Source organism: Xiphophorus couchianus, chromosome 14, assembly GCF_001444195.1.
Source record: "Xiphophorus couchianus chromosome 14, X_couchianus-1.0, whole genome shotgun sequence".
NCBI lineage: Eukaryota > Metazoa > Chordata > Actinopteri > Cyprinodontiformes > Poeciliidae > Xiphophorus > Xiphophorus couchianus.
Window position 1 is genome coordinate 21,517,510 of NC_040241.1, and position 15,139 is coordinate 21,532,648.

The window sequence follows — 15,139 nt, forward strand, 5'->3', positions numbered from 1 at the left end:
AGGAAAATACTGGCGTAAAAAATACAGATGCTTGGGAGAAATGATGAGAAATAAACTTAAACTTTTACATGGGTTCCAATCCACTACTAAACAGAAAAAAGACAAAAACCATCATTAGTATAGAAAAAACAAACTTTATCTAAGAATTATATAGAAACAGTTTTTGCTAGTCACATTTCTATCTGAAATTGAATCAATATTACCAATACATTTTCTAATATCCTAAAAAATAAAAACCTTCTCAAACAAATATTGTTAGATTTTTCAAAAAAATCACACAGTTAAAAATAACTTCAGTTTAGAGTAAAATTAACAACAATAAAATCGATGCAGATGTTTTAACAAAAAAGGGAAAACATCTCACGTTTCCTCATGACTTGGAAAAATTCAGCAACATCTGAATTGTTGCCATCAGTGAACAATATTTTCTCTGAATCAGAAACTCAAAGGAAAGTAATGAAAAAGTAAAGTATATTTAAATTCAACTTAAAATACCTTTTTTTTAAAGTAAATCAGGGATCACACAAGACTTTTTTGTCATTTTGACTGACAGCATTTAAAAAGTCCATCATGTTGTATTTTTACCTGTCAAATTATAATCATATTGACAAAGGCTATGCAGCCGCATTGTTAGTTACCTCTGCGATGTATTCTGTGCGTAAAGTTTATAATGTCTACCCATGTGCACCAGTCAATGTCAGTCAGTGTGAGTTATAACCTGTCAAAATGACAGAGGGACTTAAAGCTTTTTTTAAAAGCGCTTATTAACCCACACCGGATTTCCTTTTTTCTTTTCGGAGGTGAGATTTACGGGTTTAAACTCCACTATGACGCTTTTATCGGGCCTAGAGCCCCCGTTTTGATTGACGCCGCAATGGACAAATAATGTCATAAAATGGCTTTTTCCGAGCGAATAACATCCAGAGAGCGACTTGAGCTCGTTTTGACATGCCTGTATTATTTCTGCAATATTTCTGACTGGTCAACTCGGAGATGGTGGGGGGCGGCGGGGTGGTGGACAGATGGGGGCAGACGGACGAACAGCGTATTGCAAGAAAGGGGATTAGGGCTGACTGTACGCTAACCCCCTCTACCCTCCCAGATATGCTTTTATTTATATAATAAGTAATTTCCACTATCAGTAATAATGTGCCTATCTTATCAGAAGATTCCTCTGGTCATTATCTTTCATTAGAGCCTCATTGATGGCTGCATGTTGAAGCTCTGAGGAGTTACAGTCATTTGAAGTTTGTATATCAGGTGTTGTCCAGGTGTGCCATTTGGAGACGCCAAATGGCACACCTGGAAAACACCTGTACATCCTCAAAAATAAACATGTAGAAAATGACATTTCTTATTGAAATCCGCAAACAGAATACTGTATTGTACAGATTTACTGTATTTCCCAGTCCACACATTCAACACTCAATTTGCATTTACAAGAAATAAAAATTAAAAACCTGAGTGAACCGAAATTTTTCAAAATGTTTTTGTTACAAACGTAATAGCTACAAACTACTTACAGTTCAAGTAATTCTGACAGCAAAAATAGAACATTTAGCTTGTCTTCTTCATAAAGAGACCAAGCTCTTGCAAAAACAAAGTACAAAGAATAGACGTACAATGACTCCAACAGATTTACAAATCTAAATCTGAAAGAATTCAAATCCATTACTTCAAGAGACAGACTTAATATCTCACTAGACAAAACCAAAAAAAAAAACCATTAAAAATGCATGCATAACGTCGTAAGACTTAATATTTCACTTAAAAACCATTTTAAATGAAAAGATAAAACTGACAGAATGAAGTGAAAGTCTTGTGTTTTAGATAAACATTAGATGCTTTTCTTCTCCAAGCTGCTACATTATAGAAATTTTACCCAGCTGTGATTGAACAGACGATGGATGGATGGATGGATGGATGGATGGATGGATGGATGGATGGACGGACGGAGCTATTCAGTGTCTTGATATTTGAGGGTCAGATTATGCCATTCCTCCTGTATGAGTCCTCATGTGATCAGTTAAATTGGTTTGCCAACGGAAACGTTTTCCACAAGTCCCACATAATAAAGGCCTCACATCTGTATGAGTCCTCATGTGAGAAGTTAAACATGATTTAATGCTAAACCTTTTTTCACAATCCCGACATGAGAAAGGCCTCTCACCGGTGTGAATTCTCATGTGACAAACTAACTGAGCTTTGGCTATGAAACATTTTCCACATGTCACACATGAGAAAGGCTTCTCTCCTGTGTGAATTCTCATGTGACTACGCAAACCTGATTTGAATTTGAAGCATGTTCCACAGTTCACACATGAGAAAGGCTTCTCACCTGTGTGACTTCTCATGTGACGAAGCAAATTTGATTTGAATTTGAAGTTTTTTCCACAGTTCACACATGAGAAAGGCTTCTCACCTGTGTGAATTCTCATGTGATGGAGCAAATAAGATTTTCTTTGGAAGCTTGTTCCACAGGTCTCACACGAGAAAGGTTTCTCACTTGTGTGAACCATCATGTGACTGTGCAAAGAAGATTTTCTTTGGAAGCTTGTTCCACAGGTCTCACACGAGAAAGGTTTCTCACCTGTGTGAACCATCATGTGACTGTGCAAAGAAGATTTTCTTTGGAAGCTTTTTCCACATGTCTCACATGAGAAAGGCTTCTCTCCTGTGTGAATTCTCATGTGACTAAGCAAATTTGATTTGAATTTGAAGCATGTTCCACAGTTCACACATGAGAAAGGCTTCTCACCTGTGTAACTTCTCATCTGATGAAGCAAATTTGATTTGAATTTGAAGCTTTTTCCACAGTTCACACATGAGAAAGGCTTCTCACCTGTGTGAATTCTCATGTGATGGAGCAAATAAGATTTTCTTTGGAAGCTTTTTTCACAGGTCTCACACGAGAAAGGTTTCTCACCTGTGTGAACCATCATGTGACTGTGCAAATTAGATTTGCTTTGGAAGCTTTTTCCGCAGGTCTCACATGAGAAAGGCTTCTCACCTGTGTGAATTCTCATGTGACGAAGTAACTCAGACTTGTATCTGAAACTTTTTTCACAAGCTGAACATGTGAAAGGCTTCTTGTCCATGTGAGTTCTCATGTGTATAATCAAGGAACTGCTTTGAGAAAAGGCTTCATCACAGATTTCACAAGAATATTGTTTTTGGTCTGGACGACCTTCCTTGTGTGTTTTTTGTTTTGAACTCTCAGTTTTACCTTTTTGCTGTTTCGTTTTCTGATATCTCTGACGTTTCAGTTTTTCATTTCTCTTTTCTCCTGAGTCCTCAGAATCGCTTCCTTCCTCATCCTGGTTCTCATCTTCAGAAGAGCCATGAGAGATGAGTTGGTTCCTCTGTGGTTCTGTTTCATTGCGGATTCTGTGCATTTTAGAAGGAATCACCAAAATGTCATCAGTCTTCCGTTTCAGCACAAGCTGCTCTTCATCCTGACTGATGCAGAGTTGCTTCTCTTTGAACTGTTGATGTGCTGGTTGCTCTTCTAAAGTGGAGTTGCCCTCCAGGTTGCTGAGCTCATTGAGAACCCCGTCCTCTTTACACGCCCAGCACTGACGGAGATCTGGACCAAAACACAAAACAAAAACTTTTAATTTTGAGTCAAATAATCAACCTTTAACTTTAATCCCTTGATGCATCTAAGTAGCCTTTTCTTGGATTATTCTAAAATTAGAAATTTTATTTAGTCAAATTTTATTTGTATAGTACATTTCAGCGACAGACATTTCAAAGTGTTTTACATTGTAAAAACACAAAAACACAAAATCGGGTAACACAGAATCACCAATTGGAATATTACATTTAGTCAAGTTCCATCGTTACATTTTTCATTGATTATGTTTCGAGAGCAACTCCACACAGCTGGGTTTTCAGTCTAGATTTGAAAGCACAGGTTTTTTTAGGCAGAGCTGTGAAAATAACTGTTGCAGTAATTAATGCGACTAAAGAGAAACGCATTGATGAGTTTTTCTAGATCTTTTTGAGACAGACATTAATCCTCTAATTCTGGAAATGTTCTCCAGGTGATAGAAGGCCAACTTTGTAACTGTCTTTATGTGGCTCTGAAGGTTCAGGTCAGAGTCCATCACTACTCCCAGATTCCAGGCCTCATCTCTGATTTCCAGCTGTAATAGTACGTACCGGCAGTCAAGTTTTTTCTTCTGTTTTTCAGTACTCTAAATGTGTGTTACCAGAAAAGAGCAGAGAAAATTTCAGCTCATTATGTCTAACGGTTTTTGAGATTTTGGGGCTAGGTACCTTGCAACAAATCCACCTTTGAGTAGAAAAAGATGGGGTTTTTCAAAGCCAGTTACTCAAAAATTCTGTCAATTTGACACTTATTTGTAATTACATTCTTCAAATATATATATATATATATATATAAATTATGTTGCAAAATAAGAAAATGCACACCATAAATAGCTTACTTTTAAAATAAACGTTCTATAAAAAATAAAATAAATTTCAATATTGACCCTAACAGCAAACATGGCATTTGTGGAATACCATATTTAAAAAATAGATATACTTAGGCCTGTCGCGATAAACGATAAATCGATTAATCGTATGATAAATTAAAGCTATCGACGTCATGTTAATTATCGGCACTATCGTCTCTTCCGACCTTTTTCTCTTTCAGCTAATGAGACTGAATGAAAAAGGGCTCTGCTCCGGTGGATCTTAGAGCTGTCGGCCGATTGTCGGCCCATTTTCAAAACCTGACAGACCACACATTAGCCGACAGAAATCCTAGGTATAACGGTTCGATCGGGTTCGTTCCTGCCGTGTGGTGTCCAACAATGGGCACAAAATAATGGCTACAAGTCCAGTGGACTAATTTTAAAACCAGGCATTAATCAATGCTTTACTACAATCTACCTGCAATGCATGTGGCTAGTGTCAGCGTAAAGTCCTGACTGAATGAAAATCATTATAACCTGTTTACGTCACGTTAACGAAGAACAGCTGAAAAGTTACCGGGTTTATCAACTGCAGTAGCAATTTCGCTCCAACTCCTCCTCTTGTCATTTCTATAGTCTTTGCATGTTGAATAAACATTAATGTTGTTTCCACGTATCATCTCCGATGTCTGCTGGACTTCAGGTTGCGCCGCGTCAGCTGTTTGGGATTCCCCGACGTAATTTCCCCTCAGAAAACACGAGGAGAATCCGCACTTTCTGATTGGCTACATGTCACATTCAACAGGCTGCGTTAACTATCCTAGTGGGGAAAACCCCTGATTTAGATCGGATCGGCCACGATGATCTACCGTAACACACCACACAATCTTAGAAAGACCAACGTTTTAAGATTGTCATAAGGGGAAAAATAGGAGCAAAAAATCATGTAGTGTGAACTATTGCATCAGGTAGTCGATGTGCCCATCTTCTCTATTTAAATCTAATTATTACTGAAGGGCAACATAATATACAGACTTCATAATCTGCACTCTTTTGGTTGAATGCAGTATTTATTTCCACTTTGGCTTTATGTTGTTAAGTTTTTTTTCCAAGTGAGTTTTTTGTTAATGGAGACTGAGAATCCATTTTATTTTTGTTTTTGGTTGTTTTGTTTATTTTGTTTATCAGCTCCAGTGTTAAATATTCTTTTGAAAATAAAGTGCATCTATCTTTGGCAGGAAATCACATGCAATATTACATCATTTCCATTAAATCAGTGTAAAAAGATCTTCAAACAATATTATCGTTTATCGCAATAATTTTTGAGACAATTAATCGCTCAGCAAAATTTGCTATCGTGACAGGCCTAGATATACTGTATGTTGGAACCAAACCCCAAAAGCCATTTCCCCAGCCTGATATGTGGTCTCAAGCTAATTTTTTTTGTAGATTTTAAAGTTTAGTAAGTAATAATAAAAACTTAATGTTCCTGTTCTGGAAGAATTTTTTCTGGACTCTAAGTTTGCTCCATCTCCATAGCGAGTACTGTACAGTTTGTAAAAAAAATAAGCTAAAGAGTGACTAATAAACTAGAGTCTCTTGATTCCAAGTTTGTTCTAATTCCTTTTCTGGGTTAAAAGTGAGAACTCCACAGTGTCTAACAGGCAATAATCTAAAAAGTAACTGATAATAGGATGAAAAGACAACATTAGGAAGGATATGGCACATATGGCAAGACAAAAAAAAAAGCTGGCAAAGACATTGAGGTCAGGGAGTGTGCGTCTGTAACTATGACGTTACCATGTCTCTCACAGCCTGTTCTCCAAATAAGTGTCTGATAAAGGTGGAATAATCAAGAGCGAATCCTTGAGAGTTCAGCCATAAGATTCCCCGGCTGACTTCAGGAGGGTGAGGAGATGGGAAGGAGACGTTTGTTTACATAAACTCCAAGAGATTGGAGACAGCCGCCAAGGCCACAGGGAGCCAGATTCAGAATAACAAATTTTCTTTATATCAGGCAGATGTAAAATTTCTGTCTATCCTAGAGTCTTTAACCGTTATATCTCTTATAGTTCATCCCAATCAGTGTGGCCGTTCCACTGAACCAAAGCTAGCAACTTCTCCAAGATCGATTCCATCCCGCTAGTGAGTTCTTGAGTCTCAGCAAGACTCGCATCCAACTTGTGTCTCAGTCCACACCAAGAGTCTGAGCGTTCGCTAGTTCGACCAAGTCTGTCACAAATTTGTCGATAAACCAGGTATTCACAAGTCCTGTTATCATGAATCCAAATAAATCCAGGGTGAATCCTGGTGTGTCCCCACAGGACAAGAGGGCTTTCCTGAGCAGGGACGTGCGGTCAGGAGGGAAAATATGATAAAATAAATTACATTGCTATTTTCACCCTGTGGTTTGTATTGTAAAGTATTTATTTGTTATTTAGCTTAACCAATTTTGATTATTTTTATCTTCAAAATCGCTGAATTTTTGCATTTTCCCATTCAAATGATTGGAAGCCCGGACGCGGGTCACCGGGGCCCCACTCTGGGGCCAGGCCTGGAGGGGGGGCACGATGGCGAGCGTCCCATCGGGCTGGTGGCAAGCCCGGCCACCAGACGGTGGCCGGGCTTTTACCCATGGAGCCCGGCCGGGCTCAGCCCGAAGAGGAAACATGGGCCCCCCCTCCCATGGGCCCACCACCCGTGGGAGGGGCCAAAGGGGTCGGGTGCACTGTGTGATGGGTGGCGGCCAAGGGAGGGGACCCTGGCGGTCCGATCCTCAGTTGCAGAAACTGGCTCTTGGGACGTGGAATGTCACCTCTCTGGTGGGGAAGGAGCCGGAGCTAGTACGTGAGGTCGAGAGGTTCCGGCTAGAAATAGTCGGTCTCACCTCGACGCATGGCTCTGGTACCAGTCTCCTTGAGAGGGGCTGGACATACTTCCACTCTGGAGTTGCCCAGGGAGAGAGACGTCGGGAAGGAGTGGGCATACTTGTTGCTCCCCATCTCGGCGCCTGTACGTTGGGGTTTACCCCGGTGAACGAGAGGGTAGCATCCCTCCGCCTACGGGTGGGGGGACGGGTTCTGACTGTCGTTTGTGCTTACGGGCCGAACGACAGTTCAGATTACCCACCCTTTTTGGAGTCCTTAGAGGGGGTACTGGAGAGTGCTCCTCCTGGGGACTCCCTTGTTCTGCTGGGGGACTTCAACGCTCACGTAGGCAACGACAGTGAGACCTGGAGGGGCGTGGTTGGGAGGAACGGCCCGCCCGACCTGAACTCGAGCGGTGTTCTGTTGCTGGACTTCTGTGCTCGCCATGGATTGTCCATAACGAACACCATGTTCAAGCATAAGGGTGTCCATATGTGCACTTGGCACCGGGACACCCTAGGCCGCAGTTCGATGATCGACTTTGTCATCGTTTCATCGGATCTGCGGCCGTATGTCTTGGACACTCGGGTGAAGAGAGGTGCAGAGCTGTCCACTGACCACTACCTGGTGGTGAGTTGGCTCCGGTGGTGGGGGCGAAAGCCGGTCAGACCTGGCAGGCCCAAACGTGTTGTGAGGGTCTGCTGGGAACGTCTGGCGGAATCCCCTGTGAGACGGAGCTTTAACTCCCATCTCCGGCAAAACTTCGAACACATCCCGGGGGAGGTGGGGGACATGGAGTCTGAGTGGACCGTGTTCCGTGCCTCCATTGTCGAGGCGGCCGATCGGAGCTGTGGCCGCAAGGTTGTCGGTGCCTGTCGCGGCGGCAACCCTCGAACCCGTTGGTGGACACCTTCGGTGAGGGATGCCGTCAGGCTGAAGGAGGAGTCCTATCGGGCCTTTTTGGCCTGTGGGACTCCGGAAGCAGCTGATGGGTACCGGCGGGCGAAGCGGCATGCGGCTCGGGCGGTTGCTGAGGCAAAAACCCGGGCGTGGGAGGAGTTTGGAGAGGCCATGGAGAAAGACTTCCGTACGGCTTCGAGGCGATTCTGGTCCACCATCCGGCATCTCAGGGGGGGGAAGCCGTGCAGCACCAACACTGTTTATAGTGGGGATGGTGTGCTGCTGACCTCTACTCGGGACGTTGTGGGCCGGTGGGCAGAGTACTTCGAAGACCTCCTCAATCCCACCAACATGCCTTCCACTGAGGAAGCGGAGCCTGGGGACTCTGGGTTGGGCTCTCCAATCTCTGGGGGCGAGGTCGCCGAGGTGGTTAAAAAGCTCCTCGGTGGCAAGGCCCCGGGGGTGGATGAGATCCGCCCGGAGTTCCTTAAGGCTCTGGATGTTGTAGGGTTGTGTTGGTTGACGCGACTCTGCAATATCGCATGGACATCGGGGGCAGTTCCCCTGGATTGGCAGACTGGGGTGGTGGTCCCCCTGTTCAAAAAGGGGGACCGGAGGGTGTGCTCCAATTATAGAGGGGTCACACTCTTAAGCCTCCCTGGCAAGGTCTATTCAGGGATCCTGGAGAGGAGGGTCCGTCGGATAGTCGGACCTCGGATTCAGGAAGAGCAGTGTGGTTTTCGTCCTGGTCGTGGAACACTGGACCAGCTCTACACCCTCAGCAGGGTCCTGGAGGGTGCATGGGAGTTCGCCCAACCAGTCTACATGTGTTTTGTGGACTTGGAGAAGGCGTTCGACCGTGTCCCTCGGGGAGCCCTGTGGGGCGTTCTCCGGGAGTATGGGGTACCGGGCCCTTTGATACGGGCTGTCAGGTCCCTGTATGACCGGTGTCAGAGTCTGGTCCGCATTGCCGGCAGTAAGTCGGGCTCGTTTCTGGTGAGAGTTGGACTCCGCCAGGGCTGCCCTTTGTCACCGATTCTGTTCATCACTTTCATGGACAGAATTTCTAGGCGCAGCCAAGGTGTTGAGGGGATCCGATTTGGTGGCCTTAGGATCTCATCTCTGCTTTTCGCAGACGATGTGGTCCTTTTGGCTTCATCAGATCGTGATCTGCAGCTCTCGCTGGATCGGTTCGCAGCCGAGTGTGAAGCGGCCGGGATGGGGATCAGTGCCTCCAAATCCGAGGCCATGGTCTTGAGCCGGAAAAGGGTAGAGTGCCTTCTCCGGGTCAGGGGGGGTGTCCTGCCCCAAGTGGAGGAGTTTAAGTATCTCGGGATCTTGTTCACGAATGGGGGAAGAAGGGAGCGGGAGATCGACAGGCGGATTGGCGCAGCGTCTGCTGTCAAGCGGGCGCTGTACCGGTCCGTCGTGGTGAAGAGAGAGCTGAGCCAAAAAGCGAAGATCTCGATTTACCGGTCGATCTACGTTCCCACCCTCATCTATGGTCATGAGCTTTGGGTCATGACCGAAAGAACGAGATCGCGGATACAAGCGGCCGAAATGGGTTTTCTCCGTAGGGTGGCTGGGCTCTCCCTTAGAGATAGGGTGAGAAGCTCAGTCATCCGGGAGGGACTCAGAGTAGAGCCGCTGCTCCTTCACATCCAGAGGAGCCAGTTGAGGTGGCTTGGGCATCTGGTCAGGATGCCTCCTGGACGCCTCCCTGGTGAGGTGTTCCGGGCACGTCCCACCGGGAGGAGGCCCCGGGGAAGACCCAGGACACGCTGGAGGGACTATGTCTCTCGGCTGGCCTGGGAACGCCTCGGGATTCCCCCGGAGGAGCTAGAAGAAGTGGCTGGGGAGAGGGAAGTCTGGGCCTCCCTTCTGAAGCTGCTACCCCCGCGACCCGACCTCGGATAAGCGGAAGAAGATGGATGGATGGATGGATGATTGGAAGCGAAGCTGGTGATTCAGCAGCGAGCTGAGCTTCACCTTAGATGGACCAACCTCTCGCCAACGGCACTGGCTGCCATTCTATGGGAGCATGTTCCTCCTGTTGGTACGTCATCAATGAAATGGTTAAAAAACATTTAATATATGAACTGATTTTCCATTATTTAGCTTATGTATATAATGTTCAGTGGTTTTATGTTGCCAACTGTGTGTGTAACGTGTTTCGTGTGCTGAGGAGCGATCAGAAACTAAACAAGAACAGATTCGAGGTGAGGCAGGCAGTTCTCTTGCCTCATGGCAGGGGGCGCTCATGATCCCAGACACTGTGACTCCACAACTGCAGAGTAAGAGACAGTAACAGGGAGCTAGCCATGGAGCTAGCCATACAGTAACGTGCAGCGATATATTTAGAGTTTTCTCCTCTTACCAAAGCAATCACTTATTAATGATTGCAAAATAAACATTAAGCCTAAAACCATACCACTGCAACAGACTGAATGTTCTCAATATTTTTAATGTTTTACTAGGGGCGTTATTGTCGGTTGCTATGGCAATGAGTCTATATGTGTGTGTGTGTGTGGGGGGGGGGGGCAATGCAGAGCGAGAAAGACTTGGTTTTGAGTTGTACTTCAACGGTTTTATGATCCCAGACACAATGTCTGGGATCATGAAGGTGTTTCGTACCTATCCGGTGTAAGATGATCTTCGGTATCCGGGTAAAATCCATCAGTCTGCGCTGATCCTCCATCTTGACGTTGATTTCTTTCCACTCTGTGAATGTTTCCCCAGCAGGAGTTAACATCTAGTTAATAAACTCTCTCTGAAGCGGAACTGAAGAGATTTTCACAGCAAATACTCAGATATTTACCTAAAACTAGCGACGTGATTTCTGTGCCGAGGCTTCGTGACACGTGTGGACTAAACCAGGATTCTTATGAAGCTTGTGTTAATTTAGCAGGATGTGACGTTTGAAGCCGCGCGAGCGGGCCGTACCACGTGACTGATTCCGGATGTGGTTCCTCTGTTTGCTTCCGGATAGATAAGGCACTAAAACGCTGCTGTTCCGCCCGCGTTACATTTACTTGTTTTAGGATTTTATTACGTGTGTTTGTAATTTATTTGAACGCCTTTTTGAGATTATTCATCATCTATAATGTAAAAAAAAAAAAATCAACTCAGTGGATCCTGTGTTGTAATTTTTAATGTTTCAAAAAGTTAAGTGTTGTGTCCAAATTAACTTATATACACACTGAGCCACCTGTACTGAGTAATTATTTAGTTCTACAGACTAGGTGATACTAACACATTCAACAGCAAAACCAAATTTAGTTTCACACAGGGGTGGAAATTAGCACCGCCACTGGCCAAATGTGGGTAAAAGTATGAAGTGGCGTGTAAATTGTGGTGGGTTGACAATTTGAACAGAAAAAGGAAAAAAATCTGCATTAAGTTAGAACTCTATGTGCTAAACATACATGTACATAGATGCATATATGCTGGGTTCATAATAATGCATGTTCTTAAATAAAGTATGTTAAAAAAAAAAGAGATACTTGGGAGAAATTCTGAGAGAAAAGACTCAAAAAGCAGGAACTTTTACATCAGTCTCAATCCACTACTGAACTGAAAAATGACAAACTTGGTTAAAAAAAAGCTTTATTATACAAGAATGATATAGAAACAGTTTTTGCTGGTCACATTTCTATTTGAAATTGAATCTATATCAGCAATACATTTTCTAACATCCTAAACAATAAAAAATTTCTCAAACAAATACTGTTTTATAGAATTTAAGAAAGTCACATGAATAAAATATAACTTCAATTTACAGTGAACTTAGCAAGAATAAAGTCGATGCAGATGTTTTAACAAAAAAAGGAAAACATCTCAGGTTTCATCATAACTTAGCAAAGTGTAGAAATATCTGCATTGTTGCCATCATATGATCAACAGTATTTTCTCCCTGAATCAAAAACTCAAGAGAAAGTAATGGAAAAAAATATATTTAGATTCAAATTTAGAATAAAACATTTTATCTAAATATACCTACACCAACAATTCATATAGTAATAGCTAACATGCATCCTCTGACCAAAATGAATGAAATAAAACAAAGTACAAGGAAAGACATACAATAACAGCTCTAAAAGACTAAGCCTGAAAACATTCAAACCCATTGTTACTTCAAGATATAAACAGATTATTAATATCTCACTAGACAAAAAACATAAAAACACAAATTCATAAGCTCTTAATATCTCATTAAAAACATTTTAAATGAAAAGATAAAATTGACAGAATAAAGTGAAAGTCTTGTGTTTTAGCTAAATGCTTTTCTTCTCCAAGCTGCTACATTATAGAAATGTTACCCAGCTGTAATTACTCTGCTTCCAAACTGTGAGTTATTGTATTTTGGTACTTCAGGGTCAGATTATGCTGATCCTCCTGTATGAACAGTTACATTGTTTTGCCAATGGAAACTTTCTCCACAAGTCTCACAAGAAAATGCCTTCTCATCTGTTTGAATCCTCAAGTGAGAAGTTAAAATGTTTTTTCGTGGAAGCTTTTTGTATGAGTCCTCATATGATAATTTATGTAAGACAGTTCTGTCAAGCATATGCAACACTTAACCTGCAGAACATAATATGAAAGTAAACTAAGAGTCAATTTCAGCTGAATTTGGAGTCAGATAGATCAAGTAGAAACTGAGAAGAACCAGATGAAACAACAACGAAGTGATAACCAATGCCTTATTTTCTAATGCAAGATCAAAATGGTGCCAATCGCCGTGTGACTATTTAAATTTGCTCTACTAGTAAACCTTTTTTACCTTTTGTACTACTCAAGCGCATACATGAGAAAGGCTTCTTACCTGTGTGATTCCTCATGTGACAACTACCTAAGCTTTGGTTATGAAACTTTTTCCACAAGTCATACATGAAAAAGGCTTCTATCTAGGCCTGTCACGATAACACATTTTGCTGAGCGATTAACTGTCTCGACAGGGCTGCACAGTGGCGCAGTTGGTAGCACTGTTGCCTTGCAGCAAGAAGGTCCTGGGTTCGATTATCGGCCCAGGGTCTTTCTGCACAGAGTTTGCATGTTCTCCCTGTGCATGCGTGGGTTCTCTCTGGGAACTCAGGCTTCCTCCCACAGTCCAAAAACATGACTGTCAAGTTAATTGGTCTTTCTAAATTGTGGTTGTTTGTCCTGTCTGTCTCTGTGTTGCCCTGCGACAGAGTGGCGACCTGTCCAGGGTGAACCCGCCTCTCACCTGGAACATTAGCTGGAGATAGGCACCAGCACCTCCCGACCCCACTAGGGACAAGGGTGTAAAGAAAATGAATGGATGGATTAATTGTCTCAAAAATTATTGTGATAAACGATAATATTGTTTGAAGACCTTTTTACACTGATTTAATGGAAATGACATAATAATGCATGTGATTTCCTGCCAAAGATAGATACACTTTATTTTCAAAAGAATATTTAACACTGGAACTGATAAACAAAATAAACAAAACAACCAAAAACAAAATGGATTCTCAGTCTCCATTAACAAAAAATGTACTTGATAAAAACTAAACAACATAAAGCCAAAGTGGAAAGAAATACTGCATTCAACCAAAAGAGTACAGATTATGAAGTCTGTATAATATGTTGCCCTTCAGTAATAATTAGATTTAAATAGAGAAGATGGGCACATCGACTACTTGATGCAATAGTTCACACTACATGATTTTTTGCTCCTATTTTTCCCCTTACAACAATCTTAGAAAGTTGGTCTTTCTAAGATTGTGTGGTGTGTTACGGTAGATCGTTGTTGCCGCTCCGATCCAAATCAGGGGTTTTCCCCGACTGGGAGCTTAACGCAGCCTGTTGAATGTGACAGGTAGCCAATCAGAAAGCTCGGATTCTCCTCAGTGGTTTCTGAGGGGAAATTACGGAGGGGAATCCGAAACAGCTGACACAGTGCAACCCGAAGTCCAGCGGACATTGGAGATGATATGTGGAAACAACATTAATGTTTATGCAACATGCAAAGAATATAGAAATGACAAGGGGAGGAGTTGGAGCGAAATTGCTACCGCAGTTGATAAACCCGGTAACTTTTCAGCTGTTTTCCGTTAACGTGACGTAAATAGGTTATAATGATTTTCATTCAGTCAGGACTTTACGCTGACACTAGTTACATGCATTGCAGGTAGATTGTAGTAAAGCATTGATTAATGCCTGGTTTTAAAATTAGTTCACTGGACTTGTAGCCATTATTTTGTACCCATTGTTGGACACCACACGGCAGGAACGAACCCGATCGAACCGTTATACCTAGGATTTCTGTCAGCTAATGTGTGGTCTGTCAGGTTTTAAAAATCGGCCGACAATCGGCCGACAGCTCTAAGATCGTGTCGTGTGCACTGGGCTTTACACTAAGGAAATGAGGAAGGAGGGTCAGTGGAGAGCACCGGAGTTGAGCCTTTTTTCATTCGGTGTCATCAACAGAAAGAGAAAAAGGCCGGAAGAGACGATAATGCCGATAATTGAAATGACGTAGATGGTTTTAATTTATCATACGATTAATTAATTTATCGTTTATCGCGACAGGCCTAACCACAATACATTAAAGATCTGCTGTTGTTGTATCAACCTTCCAGACCTCTCAGGTCCTCCGGTTCTGGTTCTGCTCTGCATCCCCAGAACCAGAACCAAACGAGGAGAAGCAGCTTTCAGCATCTATGCACCACAAATTTGGAACAAACTTCCAGAAAACTGTAAAACAGCTGAAACACTGACTTCTTTTAAATCTCAACTGAAAACCTACCTGTTTAGAATTGTATTTCAAATGTAATCAATTACAAATTTATTGATGGAACTTGACTTAATGATTGATTCTATATTGCTTTGTGATTCTGTGTTTGTAATGATGTAAAGCACTTTGAAATGCCTTGCTGCTGAAATGTGCTATACAAATAAAATTGGATTGATTGATTGATTGTT

At 42.6% G+C, this 15,139-nt stretch overlaps 1 protein-coding gene across 2 annotated transcripts in view; it reads right to left on the reverse strand.

Moving 5' to 3' along the window:
• Positions 1-1,381: 1,381 nt before the first annotated feature.
• The window catches only part of LOC114156905 (gastrula zinc finger protein XlCGF57.1-like), a 44,188-nt gene continuing 30,430 nt past the window's right edge, over positions 1,382-15,139 (reverse strand). The window contains exons 2-3 of one of the 2 annotated variants that reach the window (XM_028037515.1): positions 10,826-10,912; positions 1,382-3,586 (exon numbers count right to left, since the gene is read on the reverse strand). In XM_028037515.1, the coding sequence (XP_027893316.1) occupies positions 1,989-3,586; positions 10,826-10,889 (1,662 nt within the window). In that variant the 5' untranslated portion in view covers positions 10,890-10,912 and the 3' untranslated portion in view covers positions 1,382-1,988. The remainder of the gene's footprint in view (positions 3,587-10,825; positions 10,913-15,139) is intronic. The other variant, XM_028037514.1, reaches the window with a different exon arrangement.